The 27256-nt window shown below is 43.3% G+C and overlaps 2 protein-coding genes across 3 annotated transcripts; both read left to right on the forward strand.

Annotated features, from left to right (window-relative positions):
* The first annotated feature begins 12650 nt into the window (after positions 1 to 12650).
* LOC124660902 (protein SEMI-ROLLED LEAF 2-like) lies at positions 12651 to 19142 on the forward strand. 2 transcript variants are annotated; one of them, XM_047198743.1, is made up of 19 exons: positions 12651 to 13122; positions 13258 to 13332; positions 13628 to 13743; positions 13825 to 13939; positions 14036 to 14164; positions 14482 to 14529; positions 14857 to 14996; positions 15077 to 15276; positions 15396 to 15688; positions 15774 to 15923; positions 16011 to 16361; positions 16461 to 16610; positions 17223 to 17298; positions 17498 to 17625; positions 17714 to 17896; positions 17993 to 18130; positions 18223 to 18354; positions 18462 to 18653; positions 18770 to 19142. In XM_047198743.1, the coding sequence occupies exons 1-19, from the start codon at positions 12988 to 12990 to the stop codon at positions 18911 to 18913; spliced, it is 2895 nt and encodes a 964-aa protein (XP_047054699.1). In that variant the 5' UTR covers positions 12651 to 12987; the 3' UTR covers positions 18914 to 19142. The 2 variants fall into 2 exon arrangements, with proteins under 2 accessions (XP_047054699.1, XP_047054700.1); XM_047198744.1 differs by having other exon boundaries at positions 15080 to 15276.
* A 485-nt stretch (positions 19143 to 19627) lies between these two features.
* LOC124667213 lies at positions 19628 to 21767 on the forward strand. The gene is made up of 5 exons (XM_047204525.1): positions 19628 to 19763; positions 19861 to 20160; positions 20362 to 20444; positions 21014 to 21101; positions 21412 to 21767. Exons 1-5 carry the CDS (start codon positions 19697 to 19699, stop codon positions 21546 to 21548), a joined length of 675 nt encoding a protein of 224 aa, XP_047060481.1. The 5' UTR covers positions 19628 to 19696; the 3' UTR covers positions 21549 to 21767.
* Positions 21768 to 27256: the final 5489 nt, after the last annotated feature.

Here is a 27256-nt window from a genome sequence, read left to right on the forward strand (position 1 = left end):
TGGACATCATCTCCATCACCATCATCATCATCTCCACCATCATCACCGCCATCTCCACCGCTGGACATCGTCACCGCTGTAGCAATTTGGGTTTGATCTTGATTGTTTGATAGGGAAACTCTCCCGATACTGATTTCTACTTGTTGTTGATGCTATTGAGTGAAACCATTGAACCAAGGTCTATGTTCAGATTGTTATTCATCATCATATCACCTCTGATCATGTTCCATATGATGTCTCGTGAGTAGTTCGTTTAGTTCTTGAGGACATGGGTGAAGTCTAATTGTTAGTAGTGAACTATGGTTGAGTAATATTCAATGTTATGATATTTAAGTTGTGGTGTTATTCTTCTAGTGGTGTCGTGTGAACGTCGACTACACGACACTTCACCATTTATGGGCCTAGGGGAATGCATCTTGTACTCGTTTGCCAATTGCGGGGTTGCCGGAGTGACGAAACCTAAACCCCCGTTGGTATATCGATGCGGGAGGGATCGCAGGATCTCGAGTTTAAGGTCGTGGTTAGATTTATCTTAATTACTTTCTTGTAGTTGCGGATGCTTGCAAGGGGTATAATCACAAGTATGTATTAGTCCAAGGAAGGGCGGTACATTAGCACAGGTTCACCCACACAACACTTATCAAAACAACGAAGATTAATCAGCTGTATGTAGCGAAAGCACTAGACTAAAATCCCGTGTGTCCTCGAGAACGTTTGGTCATTATAAGTAAACAAACCGGCTTGTCCTTTGTGCTAAAAAGGATTGGGCCACTCGCTGCAATTATTTCTCTCGCATTTTACTTACTTGTACTTTATTCATCTGTTACATCAAAACCCCCTGAATACTTGTCACGTGAGCATTTACAGTGAATCCTTCATCAAAACTGCCTGTCAACACCTTCTGCTCCTCGTTGGGATCGACATTCTTACTTATCGAAGATACTACGATACACCCCCTATACTTGTGGGTCATCACTCACCATAGAGGCCTCTAGGGTAAGACGCGAGCCAAATTGGAGAAGAGACGAAAATATCAAAATTGATATATTTTATTGCGACCTTGATGAAATGGTCAAGATGAACTCGGATGGAAAAGTGGCCAACATGAAAGTTCTTCGTTTTTTCGAGACGAACAACTTTGTTGTTTACAATATTTTGATTTGTGGTCATTTACTGCCTCAAAGTTGCCACACAAGGTACTTCCAGTTTTAAAGCGAACAGTTTTGGAAAGTTCGGTCCAAGCCATCCGAATTGGACTCAAACTAGAGTTTTGGACGTGAATCCAACCCTCCATCTTGCATGGAAAGTGCAGCCGCCCTTTATATACATGAGGGGTGACGACCGATTGAAACAACACCAATCGAACAAACACATCTACTACTTTTTCGTGTTCATCTACTTTTATCTCTCTCCCCTTGTATCTTTCTTCTCGTTCTTCGTTGTTCTTCAGGATTGGAGGCTGCGAATCCACGAGGTCCTAGGGGCGGTTAGGTCGACCTAGGACAACCCATAGCTGCCGCAAGCCCTGACGGGATCCCTCCCGGGCGAGCGGGGTTTCAGGTCTCAAAAGAGCCCGCCGGATTGTCTTGCGTATCGCGCTTCCGGCGAGCCTCCCTCGGCGCGTGCTGCCGCGCATCATGCTCGGCGTCGAGGGTACACGGCGACTGTGTTCGTGTGAGAACACACTTGACTAATATTTGATTGAATTCTATTCTCGTAAAGTGGTTGATGTAGGAGGAGGAGACTAATTTATGTGCATACTACATTTGCGAGTACATCCGCATGAGTGCCACTGAGCGGCGTAGGGAGGATTTCCTTCAAGTACGTTGACAATATTCACGCATTTATTTTATTACCATCAATTTTGTTGAGTTTCATTCATGCTACTCATATATTCATATATATACATATACTGATCTCCTTCTTTTGAAGGCCGATTTTCTACAGGGCCAACTTCTAGCGGAGGAGCATGCAAGAAATTTAAGAGGAGCTGGCGGGATTTTTGCTTAACGAGGTCATACATAAAGGCGGAGAATACCATTGCCGCTAATTCCTCCATGTAATCTAGTGATCTCCATGTAATTAGATAGAAACTATATAACAAATTATATATATATATGTATACTATATCGTAAGATGCATTATATTATATGTGCATAAACATGTACAATATATATATATATATATATATTTAGCGTGAAATATATATAAATGAAAATGGAAAAAAATGCTAGAACCCTAAACCATACCAATCGGGACTGAAGGTCCGCCAGCCCGAGTATTCCATCGCCGCCACGTGGATGACCTTTAGTCCCGGTTCATAAGCCAACCGGGGGCTTTAGTCCCGTTTTGGCAGCCCCGGATGGGAAACCGGGACTAAAGGCTCTTTCGAACTGGTAGCGAAGACATGTTTTCTACTAGTGATGGGGGAAGGCCGGAAGGGGCGCCGCTGCTCAAGGTCCCATTTGACTGAGATGCTGGAGGGAAGGCTGCGGATCGTGAGAGAGAGAGGAACTGTTCGTGAGAGAGAGGAGGAGGCGGTGCGATAGGCAAAGACAAGAGAAGATTGGATCGATTATTTTCTGCATGCCCTCTCAAGAAATGTAAATGGGCCTCGCATCAACCTAGGCCCGATTCAGGAGAAGAGGCGTAGGTAAGTTTCAAGAGTAGCAGCCCATCAATGTTGCGCGGACTGAAAATATTCGGAGGACGGTGCGGTGGAAATGGTAGCGGGGCTGCGTGGGACGACAAAGAGATCGAGAGCGTTCAATGGTCAGATCTGACGGCCGACGATCTAAAGTCGCTGTGTGGAGACCTAGGTAGTTCCATTTTAATGTTAATTAATTAATGGACATCAGTACATCACAGAGGAGTACTGCACATTTGCACTGTATATAGCCAATGTGCAACAGAATCCGTTAATAGAAGTCAACTTTCCCCAAAAAATGCACTTCCAAAAATTGACAAACAATATAGCACTATCAATTACACATATCTATGACGGGCACTGCAGTAATGAACCAAAGACACCACCACCAAGCCTACAAACAAAAAACTCCCGATCGCTATGAAATGCACCACCATGTACCTTCCTCCCACCTCCACCCCCAAATGTAGGCAACTTGGCCAGGCTTCGTGCCGACAAACAAAAGAATCATTGCAGTTCTTGCTCCTAATTAACAACCCGCCCAATTGGATACTTTTTTGCAGAAGAAAGGAAGGGAAGATTTACAGTTGATGCGCCCAATTGGCTACTTTCTTGGAGAAGAAAGACAACGAACGATAGCACGGAGGAAGGCTGCACCCTGTAGGTGCAAAACACATCAATCCAACACAGGAGGCCTTGATTCTGTTGGCGGGTGAATCCCAACATGGCGGCCTTGAGATGAAATGGGAGACGAGGTGGGAAGAAAAACTGTGTTGCTTCCGATATTATGACAAATCACCGTTAGACCGTCTCGCGCGACCATTCCCGTTCAAACCAACATCCATTTGCTTTTTAGCACTTTGGAAATAGAATTATACTAATTTTTGTACTTATAAATGGATTAATTTAATGAAATTGAAGTATTGACAGCCATACTTTCTAACCTAGCTAGGATACTTAATCGTTGATAAATACTAATTACATGTTTTTATACATTTGATGCATGCCATTGGAATATATACATGCAGTGTGCAAAATTTAAATTTTATTTTGTAATGAAAGTTACACTTGTTGTCATATTTCAATGGCCCCTTAATAAGATATTTAAACCAAATCTCCTTAAATATAGAGATAATTAAAAATGACAAATTGCGTGCGTCTACAATTATTTTCTTCACTTCCCGAATTACATAGTGTATAAGAATGTATGTTTTTGTGTGTTTTAACATCTTTAAGTTATTTGTAGATATTTCTAATGCATACGGTCTAACAATTATCTCAGTGGTGTTTTCTAGTTATATGGTTTCTAGTACACGCGGTTGTTTATGAGGAGCTCCTCACTCACTCATGCTTCTTTCAATTGAAACGTACATGTCTTACATATTACTTTGGATTGAACAAATCATTCTTATAACTTGTGTGGGCTTTGTACGTGGTATTGAATAACATAGCTTTGCAAGAATAGCCCCCAGATATTAAAAAAATGTCATGACCTCTACTGCTTATGCACACATGCGATTTGACTAATCGCGATAGGCATCTATATCTTTGCTCCTCGTGATGCTTCTTGAGCTCTTTTTCTCTCTCGCATGCTCCTATGCCATGAAGTTGGCCCATGCAGATGCCTATCCCCAATCTCTTGGCCACCCACTCAGCCCGCTCCGTGTGAATCTAATGGTACCACTCAGTCCGCGTCTTCCGTGAGGTGTCCCGAGGCGGGATGGTCCGCCTCCGCGGCCGCGGCGGCGGTCTGCCTGGCCAGGTCCACCAGCTCCCTAGCCCGTCCCGCTTGGTCGCACGCGAAGGCGAGGACCGCGGACGCAAGGAGGGACCTCTCGAGGTCAGCGTCGGCATCCTCCATGGCTCCCGAGTGCGGAAGCTCTCCGCGGGGAGGGTGAGGGACGGGCGGGAGGCGGTGGCTTCTTTGGCAATGCCGCCGGAATCTGGATGGGGAATTGTTTCTGGGATCGCTGGACAAAAAGAGGGGCCGGCGGGTATGTATGTAGACGGACACGTCCGTGATATCCGTAGCATCAATTGCTTAAGCCGTTTCAACTAATTCACCTGTCCGTGATTTCCGTGTAAATTAGTTCAGCTTCCCTGGACGTCCGCTGGTCATACACGGACAGAACGCATGGCAGCCACGAGGTGGGAATCGGCAAGGGGAAGCGCACCAACGAGGAGGGAATCGGGCAAGGGGAAGCGCACCGACGAGGAGGGAATCGGGCGGCGGCCGACGCCCAGGCGCTCGTCGGCGGAGACCTTCTGAGACCTGCGAGGAGCTCGGCGACAGCTCAAAGGAGATCAGGAGGAGGTAGTTCCAGGGCGGCGATGAGCTGAGCCCAGGCTGGCGGCGGCGAGCTGAGCCCAGACGGGCTGAGCGCAGGCTCGCGGCGACGGGCTGAGCGCAGGCTCACGGCGACGAGCGGGGCACCACCCCGTCGGTGACGAACGCCGTGGCTGCTTACCCTATCGACCGAGAGGTAGTACTTTTCCAGGACAGACAGGCCTGGCAGGCTCTGCAGGCCATGTCCGTAGAGTCCATGTAAAATACGCGGCCCGTCCCGGAAGCCGTTTAGCAATTCTGACGGACACGGACAAACGGACATCACGGACCGCCGTGTCCATTTGCATTCTGACCGGCGGGGAGTCGGGAGATTTTATAGAGGGATTCGACTGGGGGTTGGGGGCGGTTAGGGGGAGGATCGCTTGCTCGTGGCCTCGCCTCGGAATAACGCCGCCGTATCCGAGCGCGGCCGAGCGCATCATCCCTGCGGGCCTGCACAGCCACATCCGAGTCAGTTACCCCGCGGCGAAGGAGCGGCACCGCAGTGGCATGCTGCGGCGCCTAGACGCTTTGCTGCAGTCACGGCCAGATGGGGCGGCGCGGTCGCGCTTCAGTACCTATAGAAGACTGACTATGCCGCCCATGACCATGATGGCCGCTGCATCAACAACGCGCGTGCGGGGAGCTGCATCAACGACTTCTGCAACGAATTTTCAGGTGGAAGGTATACGATTCCGTGTATCTGAATATTAGTCCATCTCCTTCGACGAGACGGCGGCTTCCCGGTGGTCTAGGGACGGGAAGAGGCTGCAAGGGGCTATCCAAATAGTAGAAGGGCTGCAAAGGGCCGTCGCCTCGCCTCTCGCCTCTCCTTCTCTCTTCTGGCGCCGGCCACGCCAGGAACCAGCTGCACCAGGATGACTCCCGCCCTTGCTGCCTCCACTGCCACCCGAGGGGAGATATGTGGTGGTTGTGTCACCCATGACGAGCGCCGCCACAACGACGCGGGTGACGGCCGTGAAGCAATGGAAACGCAGCGCCCTTCCTCTTCTCCTTATCCAGCAGAACCGCCTCCATGATCTCTTCTACATGTTCGGAGCCGACCACGACAGGCTCTTGCCCTGGTCCCCAGCGGCTGCCGTCCCAACCAATTCCTCCGCCTCCGTCCAGCCTGGGTTTTCACCATCAAGTACGTCGACCTCGCTGAGCAGGTGTGTGCTAATTTCTTCCTCTCCGAAAAACATATTTTGTGCATTAGTCGTTCTTAAACGTCCAGCTGATTTAGATATTCTTCAGTATCATAAATCATTTTTTACATGACATGATAAAGCAGTAAACTGTTCCTTGGAAATTTACAGGTTGAGAATTGCATGGAGATGGGATGCAACGAGGTAGAGCTTGAGCAGGCAAGTACTGAGTCCAGCGGCCATGACGTAGTTAGTTCTGGGTAGATTGAAGCCACCTCCTCATTAAAGATTCAGATTGGACGAACCAATGTCCCATTAGGTTAGTCTCCCGTAAATCCAGCAAATCATTCGTAGGCAAGTAATCCTGTACAATAAGTTGCTCCTTTGTTCTCTATCCTGTTTAGTTCATCAAATCATCCAATAAATCTGCTTAATCTATTGCATCGATTAAGAAAAAAACTTTTTTATACTCCAGGTAGCAGTCTTAAATAGATTATTTGTTCCAGGTAGCAGAGGAGAAGCAGTATGGTTGGTCCACGTCAGGTTCAGTAGAACCCTGGAGTCTTCATGTTTATAGCATTGAGTTGTGCACATTGATTATGACGTGTTTCAACAAATTCGTAGATTTACATATTTCATTGGGCGCATTAGAATATTTCGTGTATATATGCATGCCATTTAAATCTACTTCGTTAGACGATACACTATGTTAGGAGCTCCAAAACAATTCCGTGAGCAAATTTATTACACAGGATTTATAGTCTTTGTCTAAATCTCTTTCTTATGCTTCAGGTTCCATTTTAGTCTTGACTTCTGTTGGTATACATTGATTTGCCTCTCTGTATGTTTCTAACTTGTCAATGTTGCTTCAAAATTTCATAACTTCTTCAGGCAAATCAATGTAGAAATCCATGGTTCTTTTTTACCACATGATGTTATATATGCTTTTTTGTACTTGATTATTTTCTTGCTATGCTTGGATAACTGGAGTATTCTTATAGGAAATTCTCCTGACTTTGGTATATGTTTCAGTTGAACCAAAGGTTTAATGTAGCATTGCATTGACGACAAAATATAAAACATATAGCTGGCCATGTTTCATTACAAAATTTTGACTGCCTGAATTTAGTCTTAGCTCTGATGGTGTTGGAATGAATTAGCATTATCGGGATCTTACTAATCTGAAACTCTGTAGCCACGTTGAAAAATGATATTTCTGATTTTGTAACATACCCAAAAGAATTACGTTTGGACCAAAATCTATACATTGCAATGAATATTGCATACTCCCTCGAAATTTAATCCCATGCTAATAAGACCAATAGATACTAGTTGTCCATCTTTCACGATCTAAATTGTAAGGTCCGGTTGAAAGTTCAGCTATGGTAATACATGAACTGTTGCAGGTTTTTCATCCAGAGAGGTATACCATATCTGCAATTTTGTTCTTCTGTCTTTTATGACATCCCTATTGCATGAGAGTTGTGGGGATCAAACGTTGGCATAAACCTGACAGTGATGAACTAATTAGCTGTTGATAGTGTACCCGTAAAGATGTCTTAGATTTGTCAAAATTTAGATGTATATAGACACTAAATAGTACCTTATGAGACCCAGGGAGTACGTTATATGCCTATGATATGGTAATTCCTGAGAAATGTTGTTAAACTGTAAGAAAAGATCTCAGGAATATAGTATATATTGTACAATGATTATTATACCGAATTTCATCAGACCATTATAATTGTTGCAGGTCCCCATGATACATGTTTATGTAATGTAACATCAAAGTTGGTAATTTCAGGTTCTTCATGCAGGAAGGAAAAGTTAACACGGGAACTCCTTTCAAGGATTGGAGTCAGGTATGCATACACAACCAGATTCGCAAATAGGTGTCATCTGATTCCATTGAATTGTTCAACTGTTTGGTCATGGTGTTGTAAGTACACCGGATGGAATTTCACAGCGTCTTTGAGTGTGCTCTTGGTACATGAGTTCCATGTTTTTGTACAAGTAATAAAAAAATGCAATCGGTTGCTGAATCTATACTTGGTCGAGTACATCAAGCGGATGCAGCTCAGTGTCCTACGGTATACTGTGAACCTATTGCCATCTGAATGTGTTGGTTATTAATATAATCGCAGCAGATGATCTAAAAAATGCAATTTTGAACTATATTACCTCTGTCTTGGTTTTTTCAGAAAAATATGAAATGTATAGCACACAAAGTTCTAGATGCTATTATACCATGTCTCAGAATCAGTAAGACTTGAGACCATTTGTTTTTTTATAATAACTACAATTTGTTTCATGCAGGCTGAGGTCACCATACTGAGTTCTGTACATTAAATGTGCAACATAGCTGAAAGCCTGAAGCTCTTCTCAATGAAAGAGAAGGTCCATATGATTGCTCTGCTTCAAGGAATCAGTTTTATGATGCAATTAAAACAGTGCCGAAAGTTAGTAGTCTTAGGGGTTAACTAGGTATTGGTGATTAGTTTGGACTATTAAGTAGTGATTCTTTGTGGACGTTTGCTGACAAAACATGTGCAAGCCTGTTCAGGCACTGGATTGCTGTGATTCTTTGTGGAAGATAGCTGATAAAACAATGTTTTTTTATTAGGAAAAAGCTTGCAGAACTACCACAGTTTGGTTCTCTCTAATGCACGTGTGACGAAAATGAGCCAGCACCTATCCACCAATTAGAATTTCAAGGTGGCACTTAATAAAAATGAAAAAAAAAATCTACCATGTGGTGTCACAACATAATGCAGGCCGCGAGGCGAAGCTCGTCTGTCCACCTAGTAAGAAAAAAAGCAGGTGTCCTGCTACAGTTAAGTGGAAAGCCGCGCTACCCTGCTAAGGTTAAGAGCAATTCCAATAGTGCAGTCGTGTGCTGGCTATAAGACCAGCTATAGTTAGCTTATAGCTAACTTGTACAATAGTTGGCTTTAAGGATTGATAACTTTATATGTAAAAGGCCCACCACACATACTCACAAAGTACCTAGGAGCACGTGCAAGAGCTGACTCTTGCATGAGAGCTCATCTCTCTTCTCTCTCCACTTCTCTCTCATCCACCTAAGCAAAACAACACTATTTTAATTCTTATAGCCTGCTGAGTCAGCCTTATTGTACTTGCTCTAATTGTAATTTTTGAGGCGCCCTCATTTACATGCATTGCGGTTATCCTCAGCAAAAATATCAACGTCATATCCAGTCCGTGTCTAGTTAAGGAGCTCAGCAACATGCTCTAATTATCTTGGCACATATTCCTTCCTATCATTTTTAATTGACTCGAATTTAGTATAAAATTATACTAAATTCGGGTCAATTAAAAGGGATCAGAGGGAGTATGTACCAAATGCCATACTAGTCTAAATTATTGCTAACACCAAACACCGACAACACTAAGGCCCGTCGACCATGCGGCTGCTATTCGCCACCACTGCTGTTATTGGTCGTTGTTGGTGGCCGCGTGCTTTCCCTGCAAGTATATCCTTCCAATGCTCAATCCCATACCGAGAAAAAAAAACTCCAAAAATCCCACGAAATTGGGAATATGGGTAGCTAACACTACGTGTGAAATTCAAATCAAGGGATTATTGGAGTTAGTATAGGAGGACTGTCTCATATTCCGTGAAATTTGTGCTTATAAGATGGATCTACCACACAACCTCGTCTACACCAGACCTCCACCGAATCACACTCGAGACCGTCCGCACCTCCGCTGATGAGCTTCGCCCTCTTGCGCACGTCTGATCTATGCGAGCCATCTCCACGCTCCCCGCAAGTGGTCGCTCACTGCCGGCGAGCTATGTGCTCTAAGCACGCGAGCGCTCACCACCAACGGACCTCTGTGCCCTCACACAAAGCCGATACGCTGACGACATCCACCAACCACAACAGTTGAATTGATTCTTCTATATGTCCAGTTTCCTTGAAGACGAACCCTAGCAAATGGATTGAGATGAAAGGGGAAACGGGGTGGAAAGAGAAACTATGTGGCTTGCGATATTAGGACAAATCGCCATTGGACCATCTCACGGGACCAGACCCGTTCAAGTTGTTCTGACGGACAGGATTGGGGTGCTCGCTAGATCAAACCAACATCCGTTTGCTTTTTAGCACTTTGGTAATAGAATTATACTAATTTTTGTACTAATAAATGGATCATTTTAATGACAATCAAGTCTTGATGAGCATACTTTTCTAACCTAGCTAGGATACTTAACCATATTATAAATGTTGATAAATATTAATTACATGTTTTTTATACATTTTAATGTACATCATTGGAATATATAGATGCGGTAATTTTGTAATGAAAGTTACACTAGTTATCATATTATAAATGTTGATAAATATTAATAAAATATTTAAACCAAATCTCCCTAAATATAGAGAGAATTAAAAATGACAAATTGCATGCGTCTACAATTATTATTTTTACTTCCCAAATTACATAGTGTGTAAGAATGTATGTCTTTGTCTGTTTTAAGATCTTTAAGTTATTTGTAGATATTTCTAATGCATACGCGTCTAACAATCATCTCAATAGTGGTTTCTAGTATAAGTTGTTTATGAGGAGCTCCTCACTCACTCATGCTTCTTTCAATTGAAACGTACGTGTCTTACATATTACTCTGGATTGAACAAATCATTCTCACAACTTGTGTGTGCTTTGCACGTGGTATTGAAATAACATCTCTTTGTAAGAATAGCCGCCAGATATAAAAAAATGTCATGACCTCTTACTGCTTATGCACACATGCGATTTGATTATTGATATGCTCGCGAGAGTGGCATTGGTATCGTTGCTCCTTGTGATGTTTCTTGAGCTCCTTTTCTCTCTCGCATGCTCCGCCATGAAGTTGGCTCATGCAGATGCCTATCCCTAATTTTTTTTGGCCATCCACTCAGGCCACTACATGTGAATCTAATGGTACCACATGGATAGGGGTGGAGGAGGATGCAACAAAAATAAGAAATTTACTAGAGGAATGAACATGCCGGTGCATCATAATCATGGTTGGCACACACGAAAAACTTCATGGCAAACTCGTCACAAATATCCCCCACCTCCTACACCTTCACAAGATCGCCACACCAACATCGCTCCGCTCTCATCCCTGACGGCAAGCTTACATCCTTCAACTTCGATGGGCTAAAGCCCTGTTCCGAGCAAGGCACACTCATGGCACCACACTGGTACGAAAAATAGGGAGAGAAAAACTGCTGCATCAAAACAATTTAGTGGTTCGATTTATAACGAGAGACGATGAGACTACGAGAGGTGATGGCGGAAAAGGGTTGGCAGGTGGGAACAAAAAGAAAGAGAACATTCGGGTAGTCTAGCCCGAGAGGGCAAATCGGGGACATCCAGCTCAATCACGTGCTGTCGGGTTGGGCTAGTCCGACATGTTCCGTGAAGAGGGAGCCCACTGAATGATGCTCGGTCGGGTTACTCGAGCCCGATAGGCGCTAATCGGGTTAGCCCAGCCCGACCCCGTAATATTCTGAAAAAAATATGAAAAATCGCATATTTTTCATGGACAAAAAATTGGACTAAAAAATTTCACTAGTATGTGTACGTCTAGCTATTTATAGGTAGGGAAGATAGTAGAAGGGGACAGAAAGGGCAGAACGTGGTTCCCACCCGAAGGGTACGATGCGCGAGACCTGTTCCCGTCTTGATGACGGTCGGGTCTGCTCTCCATCGGATCGCACGTCAAACTTCAGAACCCTGCGATTCCATTCGAATCCCTGCAGCGCGAGTAGGACGGAATCCCCATCCTACCCTCCACCTCCCTCTCGTTGAGCGCTTCCGATATTGGAACCAGTGGAGGGCAGAAGCGTAAACTTCCCCTCGCCACGCCTGCAGGTGGAGGACCAGAAACGGGCAGCCTCGTGCTACGTGCCCACCAGTTAAGAAGAGATCTGTCAGAAAAAGAAACGGAAACGAGGCTCCTTTTTTGCCCAAAAGACCCTCCAAACATCCCCCTTTCGCACGCACAGTAGTAGAAAACCCGCTACGCGCAGACGCGCTTGCCCCTGAGCGCCGCCGCTATGAATGTTCCGCCGCACCTCCAGCTTCCACCAAGATTTTACTCCTCCTCCTCGCGGCACTGAAGGCCAAACCAAGTAGGCGACCGTTGTTGCCCCGTTGTTGCGTCCGCCAGCCAGCTACCCCTACCCACCCCAACGGCCCGCACGCCAGCCTGCCGCCGCCGCCGCCGCACCGCCAGCGGCCGGATCGCCCCTGCGGCCTCCTCCCGCCGCTCCAAGAAACCAGGTGGGTGGATCCGCGCTCACGTTTCCCCGCCGTTTCCCTAGCCAACCGCAGCTCGCCGGTTCAATTTCCGTTCCCCCGCGATCTGAGCAGTTCGGGAATGCGATTCTGACGAAAAAGGTTCGATCTTTGGCAGGGCTGTTCGTGCTCATCAAGTCCGGCGGCTTACTTCCCCGGCTCCGTCGAGCCGCGGTCCGGTCCGGGGGGTTCGCGAGAAGATTCTTGCCCCGCGTTCTTTGCCGGATTTGACCCAGCCAGCAGCAAATTCCCGTTTTTTTTTTTTAAAGTCCCAATCCCACCAGCCTGGATTTGATTTGGTCAGGGTCTCACTCTGACGTGAGGGGGACACCTGCGGGTTTCTTGATCCCAGCTCGGTCCAAGGGACTCCAATTGGCTACAGCGGACGCGAGGAAAGCGAGGGCGCGTCTGCTCTAGTCCCCTGCTACAAAGCTTAAAGCCCAGTTCTTTGATCCACGCACAAGGGATTTCAGTTCTTGGAGCCACCGTAGCAAAGAGGGTAACAAGACAGCTGGGAGCTGCAGTCTAGGCACATTTTTGATCAAAGAGTAAGAGTCATGGGGGTGATGTCGCGGCGGGTGCTGCCCGCGTGCAGCAGCCTCTGCTACTTCTGCCCCTCGCTGCGGGCGCGGTCACGGCAGCCCGTCAAGAGGTACAAGAAGATCATCTCCGAAATATACCAGCTGCCCGCGGTATGGCCCATCCTGCCTGCTACCATTCAAATTTTCCTAACCCTGCATGATGTTACTGCTGGTCCTTCATAATCAGTTCGTTTGTATTCAAATATGTCGGAGCTTGCTAATTGAGCTTGGATGCTTCTGTCTTAGGATGGAGAGCCGAATGATAGGAGGATTGGGAAGCTCTGCGATTACGTCTCCAGAAATCCAACACGCATACCAAAGGTAGCGCATTCCTTCCTCTCCACGGTCTTACTAGAGTTTCTTAAGACTAGAATTAAGCCAGGGGAAGAAACTGAAGTTAGTGATCCAAAGCATGCTTGTAACGGTCCAAGTAGTCATCTTACTGTTACTTCTGTGCTGGCAAGTGATCACCTGTCTGCAATTCTTTTTCGTGCAACGCTAATTTTACATTTAATGCCAATCACCAAATTAGCTAATTCCCTGTTCAGGATTTAACAGTGATTCTTCGAACGAGCATGGTAAACCAGAATTTAATTTATCACCTTTTCCCGGACAGATCACAGAGTATCTTGAGCAGAGATGCTATAAAGAACTGAGACACGAGAGTTTCACGTTGGCCAAAGTGGTTCCATGCATCTACAGGAAACTTCTGCGTTCATGCAAGGAGCATACGTGAGTGCAAATGTTGTTTATTCAGTTGAACACTCGTGACCAATCTTGGCTAATTGACTGATCACATCATTCTCTTTTCAGACCATTGCTGGCCACGAGCACATTGTGTCTTGTTCGCACTCTTCTTGATCAGGAATCAAACGATGATTTGCAGGTTCAGGGTTGCCTATTGCTCGTCGACTTTCTCAATGGACAGGTTATTGACGTGACATATAACAACTTACGTTTCATTTATCTTCTTGGTACTTGCCATATCTGCTTAATTCTAAATTCTAATTAGGTGTTCATGTAGGTTGACAGCACACATATGTTTAGCCTAGAAGGCCTCATACCAAAACTATGCAAAATTGGTCAAGAACAAAGGGAAGATGACAAAGGACTCCGCCTTCGATCTGCTGCACTCCAAGCTCTCGCTTCTATGGTAAGACAACCCATTACTTAATTGCTCTGATGATAAGGAGAAGGCAATTTTATGTTTGCCAGCTATTTAAGGACTTATTTTACAATTTTGTCAAACTAGGAATAATGATGTAGAACAAATGAACCAGTTACAAATTCCATCTGTTTCTACAATCTCACATGCTTCGCAAATATGAAATTTTCTGTCAAACTAGCTTCATGGTTACTCTCTCTGCATTACCGATTCTTCATAGCAAGTAATATCATATAAGTAATACTAGTGTTTAAGTTGGGAAACATTTTGTACCGCAGCCTGACTGTTTGATCACTTGTAATCAGGTCAAATACATGGGTGACCACTCACATATTTCAATGGAACTCGATGAAGTAAGTCCTTATTGCTTTTGTACTACATCATAAGATTCATGTTTATTTCATGCAAGCAGGATACTTTCTGCGGAATATTTATTTCCTGTATCAGATTCAGTACAAGTAAGATCATCGAATAAGGGGAAGAGATATAAGTATAACCGAAGTCCAGCGAATTCTGAAATTGCAGGTCTACCTACTTAATACGGGAAATATAGTACACTAATTTTAATTCAAACTGGACCAGAAACTACAATTCATGAAACAAAATGTTAGCAGAGTTGTTTCAGCCAAAAAGCATCTCAAATTGGGGATCTGATTAATTTCCAATTCATTCTCGACCAGGTTGTCTCGGTGATAATAAGCTGTTATGAGGCTAACCATACACTCTCAATAAAAGAGGTTGTCAGACTTCAAGATGACGATGATTTGACAACATTGTCAGTATCTGGGCAAAATAGCGCCAAAGTGGCATCTGATACAATGTGAGATCTTCTGCTGACGTAATAACCCCATTTCTAGACAACAATGCACCTCTTATTCTCATTACTTGCTTATGTACTAGCAGGGTTGCATCCGAGAACCCGGCGCACTGGGCAAGGGTTTGCTTGCGTAACATGGCTGATATTGCAAAGGAGGCAACAACAGTGCGACGTATTCTTGATCCTCTTTTTCGCCTTTTTGATAGCCACAATTATTGGTCTCCTGAAAATGGGGTTGCCCTTTCTGTTCTACAAGAAATGCAAACACTGATGGACAAATCAGGTGCAGCATTTTTTACCAATGCAATTTCTTCTCTTGTTTCTCTTTCAGTGTTGCTTTTCAGTTGAAAATATTGAACAGCAGACAGATTTAATACTCTGTTTCTTGTTTTATACTTGCAGGGCAAAATGGCCATTTGCTTCTATCTTTCACGATAAAGCACATTGATCATAAAAGTGTTGCCAAGATGCCCATCAAGCAAATCAGCATTGTAAAAGTTGCTTGCCATCTTGCAAAGCATGCAAAGTCGCAGGCATCAGTGACAATAACTAGTGCAATCAGCGACTTAATAAGACACCTGCGGAAATGTATGTATTGTGCTATTGAAGCAGCAAATGCTCAAGCTGATGTTGATAAGTGGAACAGTGAACTTTATGTGGCCTTGGAGGAGTGCCTGGTGCAATTGACAGAAAAGGTTGTTGTAATCTTTTGGCACTTAATTACAATAACTATATTCTGGTTAGCATAAATGTATAACAAGTTTTTCCTTGGCTTATTAGGTTGGGGATGTTGGGCCAATTCTTGAGATGGTCAGCGTAATGCTTGAGAATCTCTCGTACACTGCCACCATCGCCAGGACAACAGTGTCATCTGTTTACCGCACAGCACAAATAGCAGCTTATGTGTACAATTCATCATACAATCAGAAAGTAAGTTTGATATTTCCACTACCGTGGAGAAATATTTTAGCTGTAGAACATCAATATTGATTGACCTTTTCCTTGCGTATATGTCAGGCATTTCCTGAAGCTTCGTATCATCAGCTTCTCTTAGCAATGATGCACCCAGACCATAAGACAAGGATTGGCTCACACCGTGTTTTCTCCACCATTGTCGCTCCTTTGCTGTTATGCCCGTGGTCAGCAATAAGTTTTCCAGTCCCAATGAAGCTTAATGGTTCACAGAGCGTGCTTTTGTTGGCCCTGTCAGCTTTCTCTTCAGAGATCAAGGAATCCCCGCACCAAAATGGGAAATCAGAAGCTGTGGTAAGTGCTGAGAATGGATATGCACATACAGAACCAAATACAAGGCAATCTTCAGGGAGCCCATGCTTCAACGAGCATCGTCTGACCACGTTTAATGATGAAGTATGAAGTCCAGCTAGTATTCTTAGTACTTACTTTTTTACGTCAGAATGTTTGACCATCCAACTGATACAACTTCTTACTTTCCTTAAATCTGAGCAGAACTTGAAGTTTATGAAGTTGAACAGTGGCCAACTTGTTCTTCTTCTTTCATCTATATGGAGTCAAGCATCTCTGGAAGATAACTCACCTTCAAATTTCGAAACAATGTGCCATACCTACACCATTGCTTTATTGTGTTCAAAGGCAAAAGTAAGTCAAGCTTTACGCTGTGCATTTTACTACTCAAGGGAAGAAATTCGTATAGCAAATAGGGAAATTTGTTCCTACCAAGAATTTTAATCATTTTCTTTTTCACACCTTTATAAAGTCCATTGTACAGTACCGCGCGGCCTAACACAGGGTCTATTTTCAGTGCCTAACAACTAACATGCATAGAAGTGGATTAGTATAAGATAAATATGGATTGTTCGAGAGTACAATGCTGCATAGTATGGACTGTAGAGACGTAAAATTTGCAAACCTCAAAGCAAGATATTACTGTAGATAGTAAGGGGTACAATGCCTCCCAGGGGTAAATAATCTTCCCTCAAATGAATTATGTAAGTAGGATTTGCAATCTTAGAGGCTACTTTGTTATGAAGACCTAGAAATGATAACACATAGATTTAACTTGGACCTGTAAGTTAAAAGGCTACTTTTGCTCTGAAGGCGTTGGAATTATGACAGCCATATTCATTTAAACCAGTATTCTGTACTCCATTTGAGTTGAAGCATGAAACCTTTTTCTTAGATTCCCAGGATAGTTGAACGAAAGGTACCATCTTGTGTATTGTTTAGGTGACCAGTTACTTTTGATGACAGACCTCCAGTCACGTGGCACTAGTTCGATGTTTCCAGTTGGCGTTTTCTCTCAGGAGGTTGTCTCTGAACCAAGATAGTAAGTTCCTGCAACACTGCCTCTCAAATGATGTTGCAAAAGCTGATAGCCTACTTGAGATTCACCAAAGCGATGTTCGTTTGTTAGTTATCTATTAACAACTGAAAGATATTGGCCTCCATATGCAACATATTTCGTACCAGTTTAGCAGTTGAATTCATGGCTTGATTTTGTCTTTTATTTTTCTCTGTAAATGAAGATGTTGTGCAGCCATCTCGGAGAAGGTGTTTGTATACGATGGCATCAGCAATGCTTATCTTTTCGGCAAATGTTGCTGATATTCCACAGATAACCCATCTTGTCAAAGCGGCAGTGCCAGAGAAAATGGTTCGTTGATATCCACTAAGTGAATATTTCGTTTGGATTGTCCAGTTATGCAGTTAGCATGATATAATGTGCTTTATTATCTTTGCAGGTTGACCCTCATCTTTGCCTGATTGATGACTGCAGACTCATTGTGACTTCTGCACAATCTTACGGTTCCGAGGAAGATGAAAGTGATGCACAAGTTTTTCTTTCAGCTGTCAATAAGGACGATGCACAGTTAAAAGATATTGTGATATCTCACTTCAAGAGGAAATTCGAAAATTTACCAGAGGTGTAGATTCAGACTTACTGATCCGAGCTGTGACTTAGCTAGCTGCACATAATCTAAAATGTAACTGACATTGAGTATATTCACTTGAAACTGCAGAAGTTTGAGGGGATAGAAGACCAGCTTCTTCAAGAGTTCACCCTGGATGATTCATTTCCTCTTGGTGCCCCGCTATTTATGGAGACTCCACACTCTTGTTTAATGTATGCAGAAAAGGATGATCACTGTTTCGATGAGGTATCCTTCTCAAGTACTTGATTCTGTGTTATAATGACTCACCGCTGATGTTATTTCCTAACCTTTTTTGGCTACATGTCTTCCGCTTTCAGGAAGTTATTCCTTGTGAGATGGATGATGACGATGACATCGTTTTTGAACATAGTGGGTCTCAGTCTGACAGGAAAACATCAGGATCTATGGCTTCATCCGATGTTCTGAACGTGAATCAACTGATGGAATCTGTATGTATCATCTCTTAAAACAATGCCACCTGAAAATCTCCCTTGCGTTCTCTAACTAAATATGCAGTCTTCTTATATTTGTTTGTACTTGAACTACTTGCTGTAAGGTTCATGAGACAGCAAGGCAAGTTGCTAACGTTCCGGTGTCCACGAATCCTGTATCGTATGACCAAATGAAGAGCCAGTGTGAATCCCTAGTAATGGAGAAGCAGCAGAAGATGTCTGTGCTCTTGAGCTTCAAGCATTCGAGGACCAATTCACGTAGCTCAACTGGAGATTATGGACCTGAAACAAATGAGGCATGTGCAATCATATTATTTGTTTTCTTAACCTTATGCTCTTGCAAATCCGGGGCATCCTGACAGATTCTTAACCTTTTATTCTCCTAAAATCCTGACATACATGCATTTTGCAGTCATCTGCTCGGTCCGACCCCGAGCTGCCATTGACAAGGAAGGACTACATGCGGCGCAGCGATTCGACATCCAGCGACGACCGGTCCTTCAGGTTGCCGCCTGCAAGCCCATTCGACAAGTTCTTGAAGGCAGCTGGACGGTAGATCGGCAATGGCGTGAAACCCAACAAACTGGTTTTCAAATGTGTATACAAGAGTGGTTGCAAATTACATGTCGTCCGTGCTAAATCTTTCTGCTGTTTTGTTCCCTTTTTTTGGGAGTATATTCTTTGAGTGTACAAAATTTCGGCAAGGTGTACAAATTTCTGTTATGTAGAGTCCCAGAATAAATGGAAAGTGTAGTGTTTGAGTTGTATGTACGTTAACAGCGGCCCAGAAAAGAAAATGACTCCACATCGTATTGTTGACATTTTTTATGTGTGCTTCTTGTACAATTGTAATGTTTCTCTTTCGATTTTGCAGTCAAATTGTAATATTACTCATCGATTCCTGATTAATCTGCACCACTACAGTTCATCAACTATCTGATTAATGCACACTGATCTACCAGAATATCATACGTATATACTTTGTTCTTTCTTGATAGAACAATACATTTCAATCAGGAAGATAATAGACGCAACAGTAGACTTACGCCTTCATGACGCTTTTCTATCCAAAATCATTTTACGTTTTCGCGTGTCGTTGGTAATTTTAGTTCGCCCTTCCCGTTTTCTCTCCTTTCTTCCTCCTTCCCCAGCAAGCCTCTACTCCATCCATCTCAAAAAAAAGCCTCTACTCCACTTCACTTCGTCGGTTTCCTCCAGCCAGGGCGGCCTCCAAAATCCAAGGACGTGCTAGGGTTCAGGGTTTCCCTTCGACCGAGAGTTCCAATTTCGCTCATTCGCAGGCCTCCACTTCACTCGAAGCGCGCGCGATCTGATAAAAATGCAGCACGAATTGGCTTCGCGGGCTCCAATCTTCGTGCAAAACGAGAACTTGCCGATCTTTCGAGGTAATGCACCCCGCCGCCTTGCCGAATTCGCGTCGAACTCTCTCTTAAATCGAGTGCTGACCCGTTGCGTGTCCCTGTTCTGTTTCTGATTGGCAAGGCATTGATGGCAAGAAGGCCGGGGTCGCGCGCGGGCCTGGGGCCAGGGCGGGGCGGCGAGAACGGAGGGCCCTGGGAGATCTGAGTAAAGCCGGGAAAGCTCCGCCGGCCGGTGCCGGAGGGAAGGGTGCAGCGGCAGGAGCAGCGGAGAGTGTGCATGGTTCAAAGGGCGTGGCAAAACCCAGCCGTCTCAGTGATGAGGATTGGATGAAGTGCTGCGAGTGGGCTAAGGATGGAATTGAAACTGCAAGCTTCACTGGAAATGATGTGCAGAGACTGATGGCAGATCAGCAAAAAGAGCGTATGTTTTCGGTTTCATTGCACTGCCTTTATGACAGTAATCTCTTGTAGTAACTTTGTAAATTGTCTTGTAAGGATGGTTTAAGGGGTGGTTCTGCTCATTCTTAGGAAAAAAACTAAAATTTAAGTTCTTACTGGAGTACATTGTTTGTGTGTATTAGTACTGAAGTCTGTTTTGTGTCATGTTGGGATCCTGAATCAGGCATACGGAAGAAGGTGGATAAGGCAATGGGCAATTTTCAGGTCTCCATGGAAAGTATTTATGACATTGATGTACCATCGAAGGTATGCTTTAGCTTTTTACTGATAAACATTTGCTCTAGTGTGGGACAAAATGTAGTTGTGCATCTAGATGATGCATCAGAATGGAGTGCATCTAGGTCTCAATGGACTAACATCACAACTATCCTGCAGTTGGAGTAAAATGGTGGTAATAATGTACGACTCCCTCCGTTCCATACAGATTTGGATGCATCTATTCACAAATGTATATATACACCTGAATCTGCAACAACTAATATGTAACGGAGGGAGTAATTATTAAAATGTTCTGATTGCTGATGGTTAGGATTTCTCCTAGTCTAGCTAACTGATTTCCTGACGCAAAACTATGTTATACACATGGTGGTATGGAACTAGAGTACAAGTTGGATTAGATTGGTAATTTTTATGGTATTCAAACATGTACCTGCAAAAAAATAATTTTGGTACAAAATGCTTAGTTAGTTAATAGCATGGTGATTACTGACAACTGTGAGATGAAATATTCCCACCTTGCTCTGTTGATGTCATCAACATGTACTGTATGCAGTTGTTTACTTCCGCTTCGTATATTCACTATTTCTGTATTTTAGATATCCATGGCCGACCTAGATGATGAAACAAAACTTGAGCTGGATCCTGAATTTCTTCCTTCGACGACACACTTAAGCTCAAGACTTGGTTCGTGCTTCCTCCCTTCTTTTGTTTCCTTACATGAACTGGCAACGTGTGTCCATGGCAGGAATTTAAATGGATGCATAGTTTTGTAGTAACCTGCGATTAATGATCTGGGTCTGCATTTGTGTGAAAACAGGTTCAGTTACATTTGCTCACAAAAAAAAGGTTCTTGCTAGAAACGACCTGTATGGCAGTAATTCTAACTGATCAGTACAATTTCCCGCATAAACTACTGTGTGTTATCTATATGTGCCATTGCATGGCGGAACTTTTTCTGTTAACTGCTCCAACTAACCTGTTGTTTTTCTTGCAGGTGAACATCATGACAACTATCTCCTTTCTGACCTGGACTTTGAGCACGAACTATTTACTGATCGCCATTTTGATCTGAAGCTCAAAGATGACTACGAAAATGATTGTTCTTCTATGTCGACAATATTACTTCTTTGAGGTTTCTTTGTTCAGACTTCAGTGTAGTGGTTGTCTTGCCCAACTGTTTTGGTACCTGTAGCTCCAGAGTTTCTGTTATCGGCTTGTCCTATCTTATCTTCTCCAACTCTTACAGGCAACCACAATGTAATTGTTTGAGCACTTTATCTCATGCTATTAGGCTCTTCTGGCTGTAACATAATGGTAAATTAACAATTATTGTCACTCGTTATCTGCCAATGGCTCCATTATCACTCAGAGTTGAAACCATGTTGGATAACTCCTTGCTCCTGCTCATATTGAACTAAACACTAACAAGTAATTTATTAACAGTTTAACACCGACGAAAACAACTTTGTTAACACATTTTTTTCAGACACTCAATGCTCTTATAGAGCTTTGACTTCACCTTCCGTCATGTTATGATGGATGTCTTGTTAACTGGAAATAATTTCTTGCCATGTTTTTTGTTTCCATTCAGTTATAGGCATAAAATGGTAATCTAGGTTTACGTCCAAGCAAATGTGATGCTGTCGGAACTCATGGTGCTTTAGAAATTCCAATTTCAATATTCCTTTTACCCCGTTAACTGAAAATGAAGATAAGTCTTAAAACAACTAAATTCTAAAATAAAGTGAGTCTAAAGCACAACGGACAGAGGGATTAGCAGATTGTGTGACTGTTTGCTTGTGCTGTCAAATAAGAATTGTGTGTTAAAAATTTAACATGAGCTTGTGTTCACATGAAATGCTTGCTTAAACCAGCTTAAAGACATAAGTTGGATTGAAAAGGACACACATTGATAATTCATGAACCATGCACTTTTTGTATCTTACTGCACAAAGCATGCTACTTCTTGATAAGAATACACTAACTCATCTTGGCCGAGCTTTGCAGTAGCTGGAGTATATAATAGGGTCCAGATTTTCTTCTGGTACACAGTCAGTATTTTGTTTTCTCAGCCTGAGTAATCTTTTAGCTCGTAGTCTATAAATATCTTTCCTCCTATCAGAAATAGCACTTCAGGAAACAACTCAGCAAGTGATCAAGTGTTGTACTTGTTTACCTTGGCTGCGTAGAATAATTATGCATGTCCACCACCAAGCAAGGGAAAACTGAGCGCAATCTTGAGCTCTCAATGGAGCTGGGTTGAAGCCTGAAGGGTATCACCCCTGCTGTCAACCTTGCATTCTTCGAGTCTAAGCTTCAGGTAAATCTTGTCTTTTCTCTCATGTATATAGTTTAGCAACTAATTGGCTTGGTAAATTGTGTCGATGTAAGTTGCATGCTGTAGGATTCCTTGTAAAACTGTTTACCATTAGCCATATTCACTTACAAGTGAAGTCTTTGCACCTTGAAAAGTCAGACTTTGATCTTTCACCAACATGATAGAGAATCCGTGACCAACATGTTTTTGATCTTGACTTGCCACACTGTCCTATATTTTTGCAGACCCTGATGGCGATCCGTGAGGTGATGAAGCAAATCAGGCAGAAGAACATGGCATTCGCTGAGACTAATCTCTTGGATTACCACATATATCTGGTGGTATAGTTACGAACAGGTTTGCTAGGCAAGATATCATGCTTTCCGACCGGATCAAAGATCTGGAAGGACGCAGTCGAGTGCCTTCAGGTTATGGAGCACCTGGTGATATCATCATTATGCACAGTTCACGCACAGTTGGATTACCACATATATCAGGTTATGGAGGGCTCGGCATCAAAGATCTGGAGGCCTTCAGTCTAGCGTTTCGCCTGAGATGAGAATGGTTCCGATGGGATGAGGAGGATTGGCCATGGAAAGGCACGTCTTGTGACCAATCTGATATGGACCTCTTTGCAGTTTGCACAACTATCTCTGTTGGGAATGATGAGACCGCGAGGTTTTCGTCTGATTGTTGGCTCAACGGACAGGCTCCACGCCACATCGCGCCTTTCCTCCACCCATTGGCTTCGAGGAAGAATCTGACGGTCAAGGAGGCCCTCATAGGCAGCCGATGGATGAGAGGGCTGCACCGGCTGGTCAAGGGAGCTCAGCTTGAACAGTTTCTGAACCTTCAGACTGCTATTCAGAGCGTGCATCTCACTGAGAATAGAGATACGATTATTTGGAACCTTACAACTGACAAGAAATATTCGGTTTGCTCTGCCTGAAACGTCCAGTTCATTGGCAGGCTCAAGCAGCCGCACCTCGAGATTTTCCCTGGGAGATAAGAGCAGAGGGAAAGGTCAAGTTCTATTTCTTTCTGCTGCTACTAAATAGGAACTGGACTGCGAAACATCTCTTGGCAAGAGGATGGCCTCACAATGATGTGTGTTGCCTTTGCAATCAGCAACTTGAAACGGTGAACCACCTGGCCTTGTACTGTCCTTATGCCAAGGATGTGTGGATGCAGTTCCAAGGGTCACACCAAGATGTTGTTCAGCTAATTGATGCAGCCACGTCGATCAACAACTGGTGGGCAGAGGGCCAGAAGAACAAAGCCTGATGATCAGTAGAGGAAGAACATCTCACTTTTGGTATATGTATGTTGGGATATCTGGAAAGAGAGCGGAAGAAGATTTTTTTCAGCAAGAGGCAAAGCCAGCACATGTCGTCGCAAGTATGATCAGAGCTGACTTTAATCTCCTGGAGTTAGCCTATGATAGAGTCGGTACAGTTACAAATTTGCTAGTACGGGCCTGATTGCTTCGGCAATCATCCTGGGTGTTTTTTTTTTCTTTTTCACCTGAGTTCCTGCACATTGTGGTGCCAGAGGGTCATTTGTATTTGGATTGTTTTCCCTCTTAATGCAAAAGCAGAGCGCCTCTATTTCCCGTTAAAAAAAAGAGAGAGCTATCATGCTTGATGCAATTTTGATGGCCAAGCAAGGGTTGCACAATGACTTCGCTCCACATGTTTCATGGTTGCTCTGAGATGACTGATAATCTCAGCTGCCGACCTTCTGAAAGAAATCAGATGCTCAGAAATGATGGTGTCACGGTGTCCTATGACCTCTCAACGGACAAGCATGCGCAAGAGTTGGTTTCAGACAGGAAAGAACCTTCTTACGGGAAGCTAAGCAAAGAAGATTGTAAGATCAACAGCATCGAGCCAGTGCCTAAGAGCTGCGAGGTTGTGACCATGTGCACAATCGCACAGTTATGCTCACCAGGTATGAGAAGCTCCTTTCTGATGAGAGGAAGCTTAGGTGTCTAAAGTTTGTACAGTATGGTAAGGTTGCTATTATGCTAACTTTCTTAAGATCTGTAACTGGGCAGCTGTATAACTAGCTTTAAGATCTGTGTTGTTGGACTCAGTTAGTTGTATTGTATGTCTAGCTTTAGGACCTGTAGTTGGACAATTGTATAACCAGCTATAAGATGTGTCAATATTGTATCCGTGCATAGTAATACAACTTCCGATTATGTATATATGGTCGTCCAACTCTATGCTTGGTCAACTGGAGTGCTAGCTTTCATGCATGCTAGTACCAGTTAATACTAATGTGCCTTTTCAGAACACTCTGGACTGCATAATGAACCACTATGGAGATGGGCCAAAGTAATCATGATTTGATTGCCACCTAATGAAAGCTACTCCTTTTATTTTCATATAGATATGGTAGACTATATATTGTTCAAAAGAAAGATATGGTAGACTATTTTCTTTTTCTTGGGGTTCTGGTTACAGCTTATCTCTTTATGCCTTCTCTATCATCAGTAAACTCACTTTGTGGGATGAAACAACTAGTGTATATATTGGAGACTAGACTTTTTCCCAGTAAACTATCGCCTGCATGTTGTTTGTGCATGTACTGCATTCTTAAATTATACATCGATCGAGCCCCGCTTCGATCAAAATATTGCGGGTGCAATGCAACAGCTCTAGAAGACTAGATCAGGTGCAACCGAACACATGATTAGCGACAACTAATTTGTTAATCTACTTATCGCGCGGCGCAAGTATCTGACTGGAACGACCACATGGCATGCGGCGCTGCGGAGCGGAGTATGCAATGATAATTGAGATTACTACTTAGATCTTCTGTTAAATAAGAAACGGGTTAATATATTGGGCAAGCTGAGCATCATCAATGTATAGAGAGACTAGGGTATGTCTGCAACGCCTTTTTATATTTTTTAACTTTTCCTGAGAAACATCGAGCACATAGAGCTCAAGGTTGACAAAGTCACCACTGGTCTCACTGTCGACACAAACGTCGCCTCACATTGAGAGAATAACCAGGTTTACTGACAAATGTGTGGCATATGTTTTGATCGCTAATAGGTTGAAGGTAAAACTAGCTTTGCAACCATCAACCCAAAGTTGGTCTCTAATGCATCCATTTTTTTACACCTTAAACTCACTTTATTTATTCGAAATAGAGGTTACATTGTCCAGCAAAATTGGAATAAGAAAATCCAGAGGATCATTGAGCCAAACTTAATCCATCGATCCACTAGCTACCCTAGCTAACTCACTTATTTATTCGAAATATGCGTGTGTACTTTCCTAAAAAAAACTCCGGTGAGAAAAGCAGATGATCTTATGTTGATATTACCTCATTAAGAACATTAATAAGAACCTTAGAAGTAAACTCATTAAGGGAAAAAGTGTAATATGATGTTTTGAACATGAATACTGCAGGAAGATACCCCCTGGTACTTGCAAAATTCGAAACCACCACATACAAATTCGATGAACATAGTTCTGCAATGTTGATAATTAGGGTGCCTTTTCAGAACACCTTGGGCTGTATATTAACCAACTAGCTAGGAAAGCGTGCTAGGAAAGAGTAGAGGTGCACACATAGTACTAGCTAGGAGATGGGTCAAACCGCCAAAGTAATCATGATGTGATTGGCGCCTAATGAAAGCTAACTTTTTATTCTCAGATACTTTTCTTGTTCTTGGGGTTTTGATTGTTGTTTATCCCCTTGTTATGCCTTCTCTATCATGAATAAATTCAGGGACCACGCAATACACTAGCATAGATATATACTTATGTGCATAGGGTGGCTGCTTTTGGATTTTGTTCATGTACTATATGCTGAAATTATGTAGAACCCACCTCGAGCTCGAGCCCCCACTTTGGTCAAAACAACTTGAGACGAAGCAGCTCTAGAAGACTTGATCAGGTGCAACGGAACACTTGATTAGCGACAACGAATTTTTTAATACACTTATCGCGCGGAACAAGTATCTGCATGAAACGAGCGCTACCTAATACTCTCTATATTAGTTTATTAGTCCTACGTGTAGTCTTAGGTCAATTTTACCACTTAATATGAGATATACATTACAAAATATGCATCAATAGAAAATTGAGATGTTATATGTACTTTCTAATGGTATAAACTTATGTTAAATAGTCTATATTATATAGGTCAAATTGGCTACCTTGATACATCCGCAAAACTTATAAACCCATATGAAGGGAGTATTAACAATCAAGTGTGCACATGGCATGCCCCGCTGTGCCACGGAGGATGCAATGATTGAATAAGCTTTGGGGCTTTGGGGTTGTATAATAACATATCAGTCAAGTGAGCTTTGGGGTTTAATGAGAATTTGATTAAGTTATTAATTAGTCTTCTTCTCATCATCAGTGGCTGCCGATGCATAATTTCGACTACTCCCTCCCGCTCCCAAATTCAGGTGATGCTTTGGATACTTACACGGTCTACAACATATAACTGTAACCAATATTTTCTAGAGTAATGCATGCAAAAAACCAAGAACATT

This window comes from Lolium rigidum, chromosome 6 (genome assembly GCF_022539505.1).
Source record: "Lolium rigidum isolate FL_2022 chromosome 6, APGP_CSIRO_Lrig_0.1, whole genome shotgun sequence".
NCBI lineage: Eukaryota > Viridiplantae > Streptophyta > Magnoliopsida > Poales > Poaceae > Lolium > Lolium rigidum.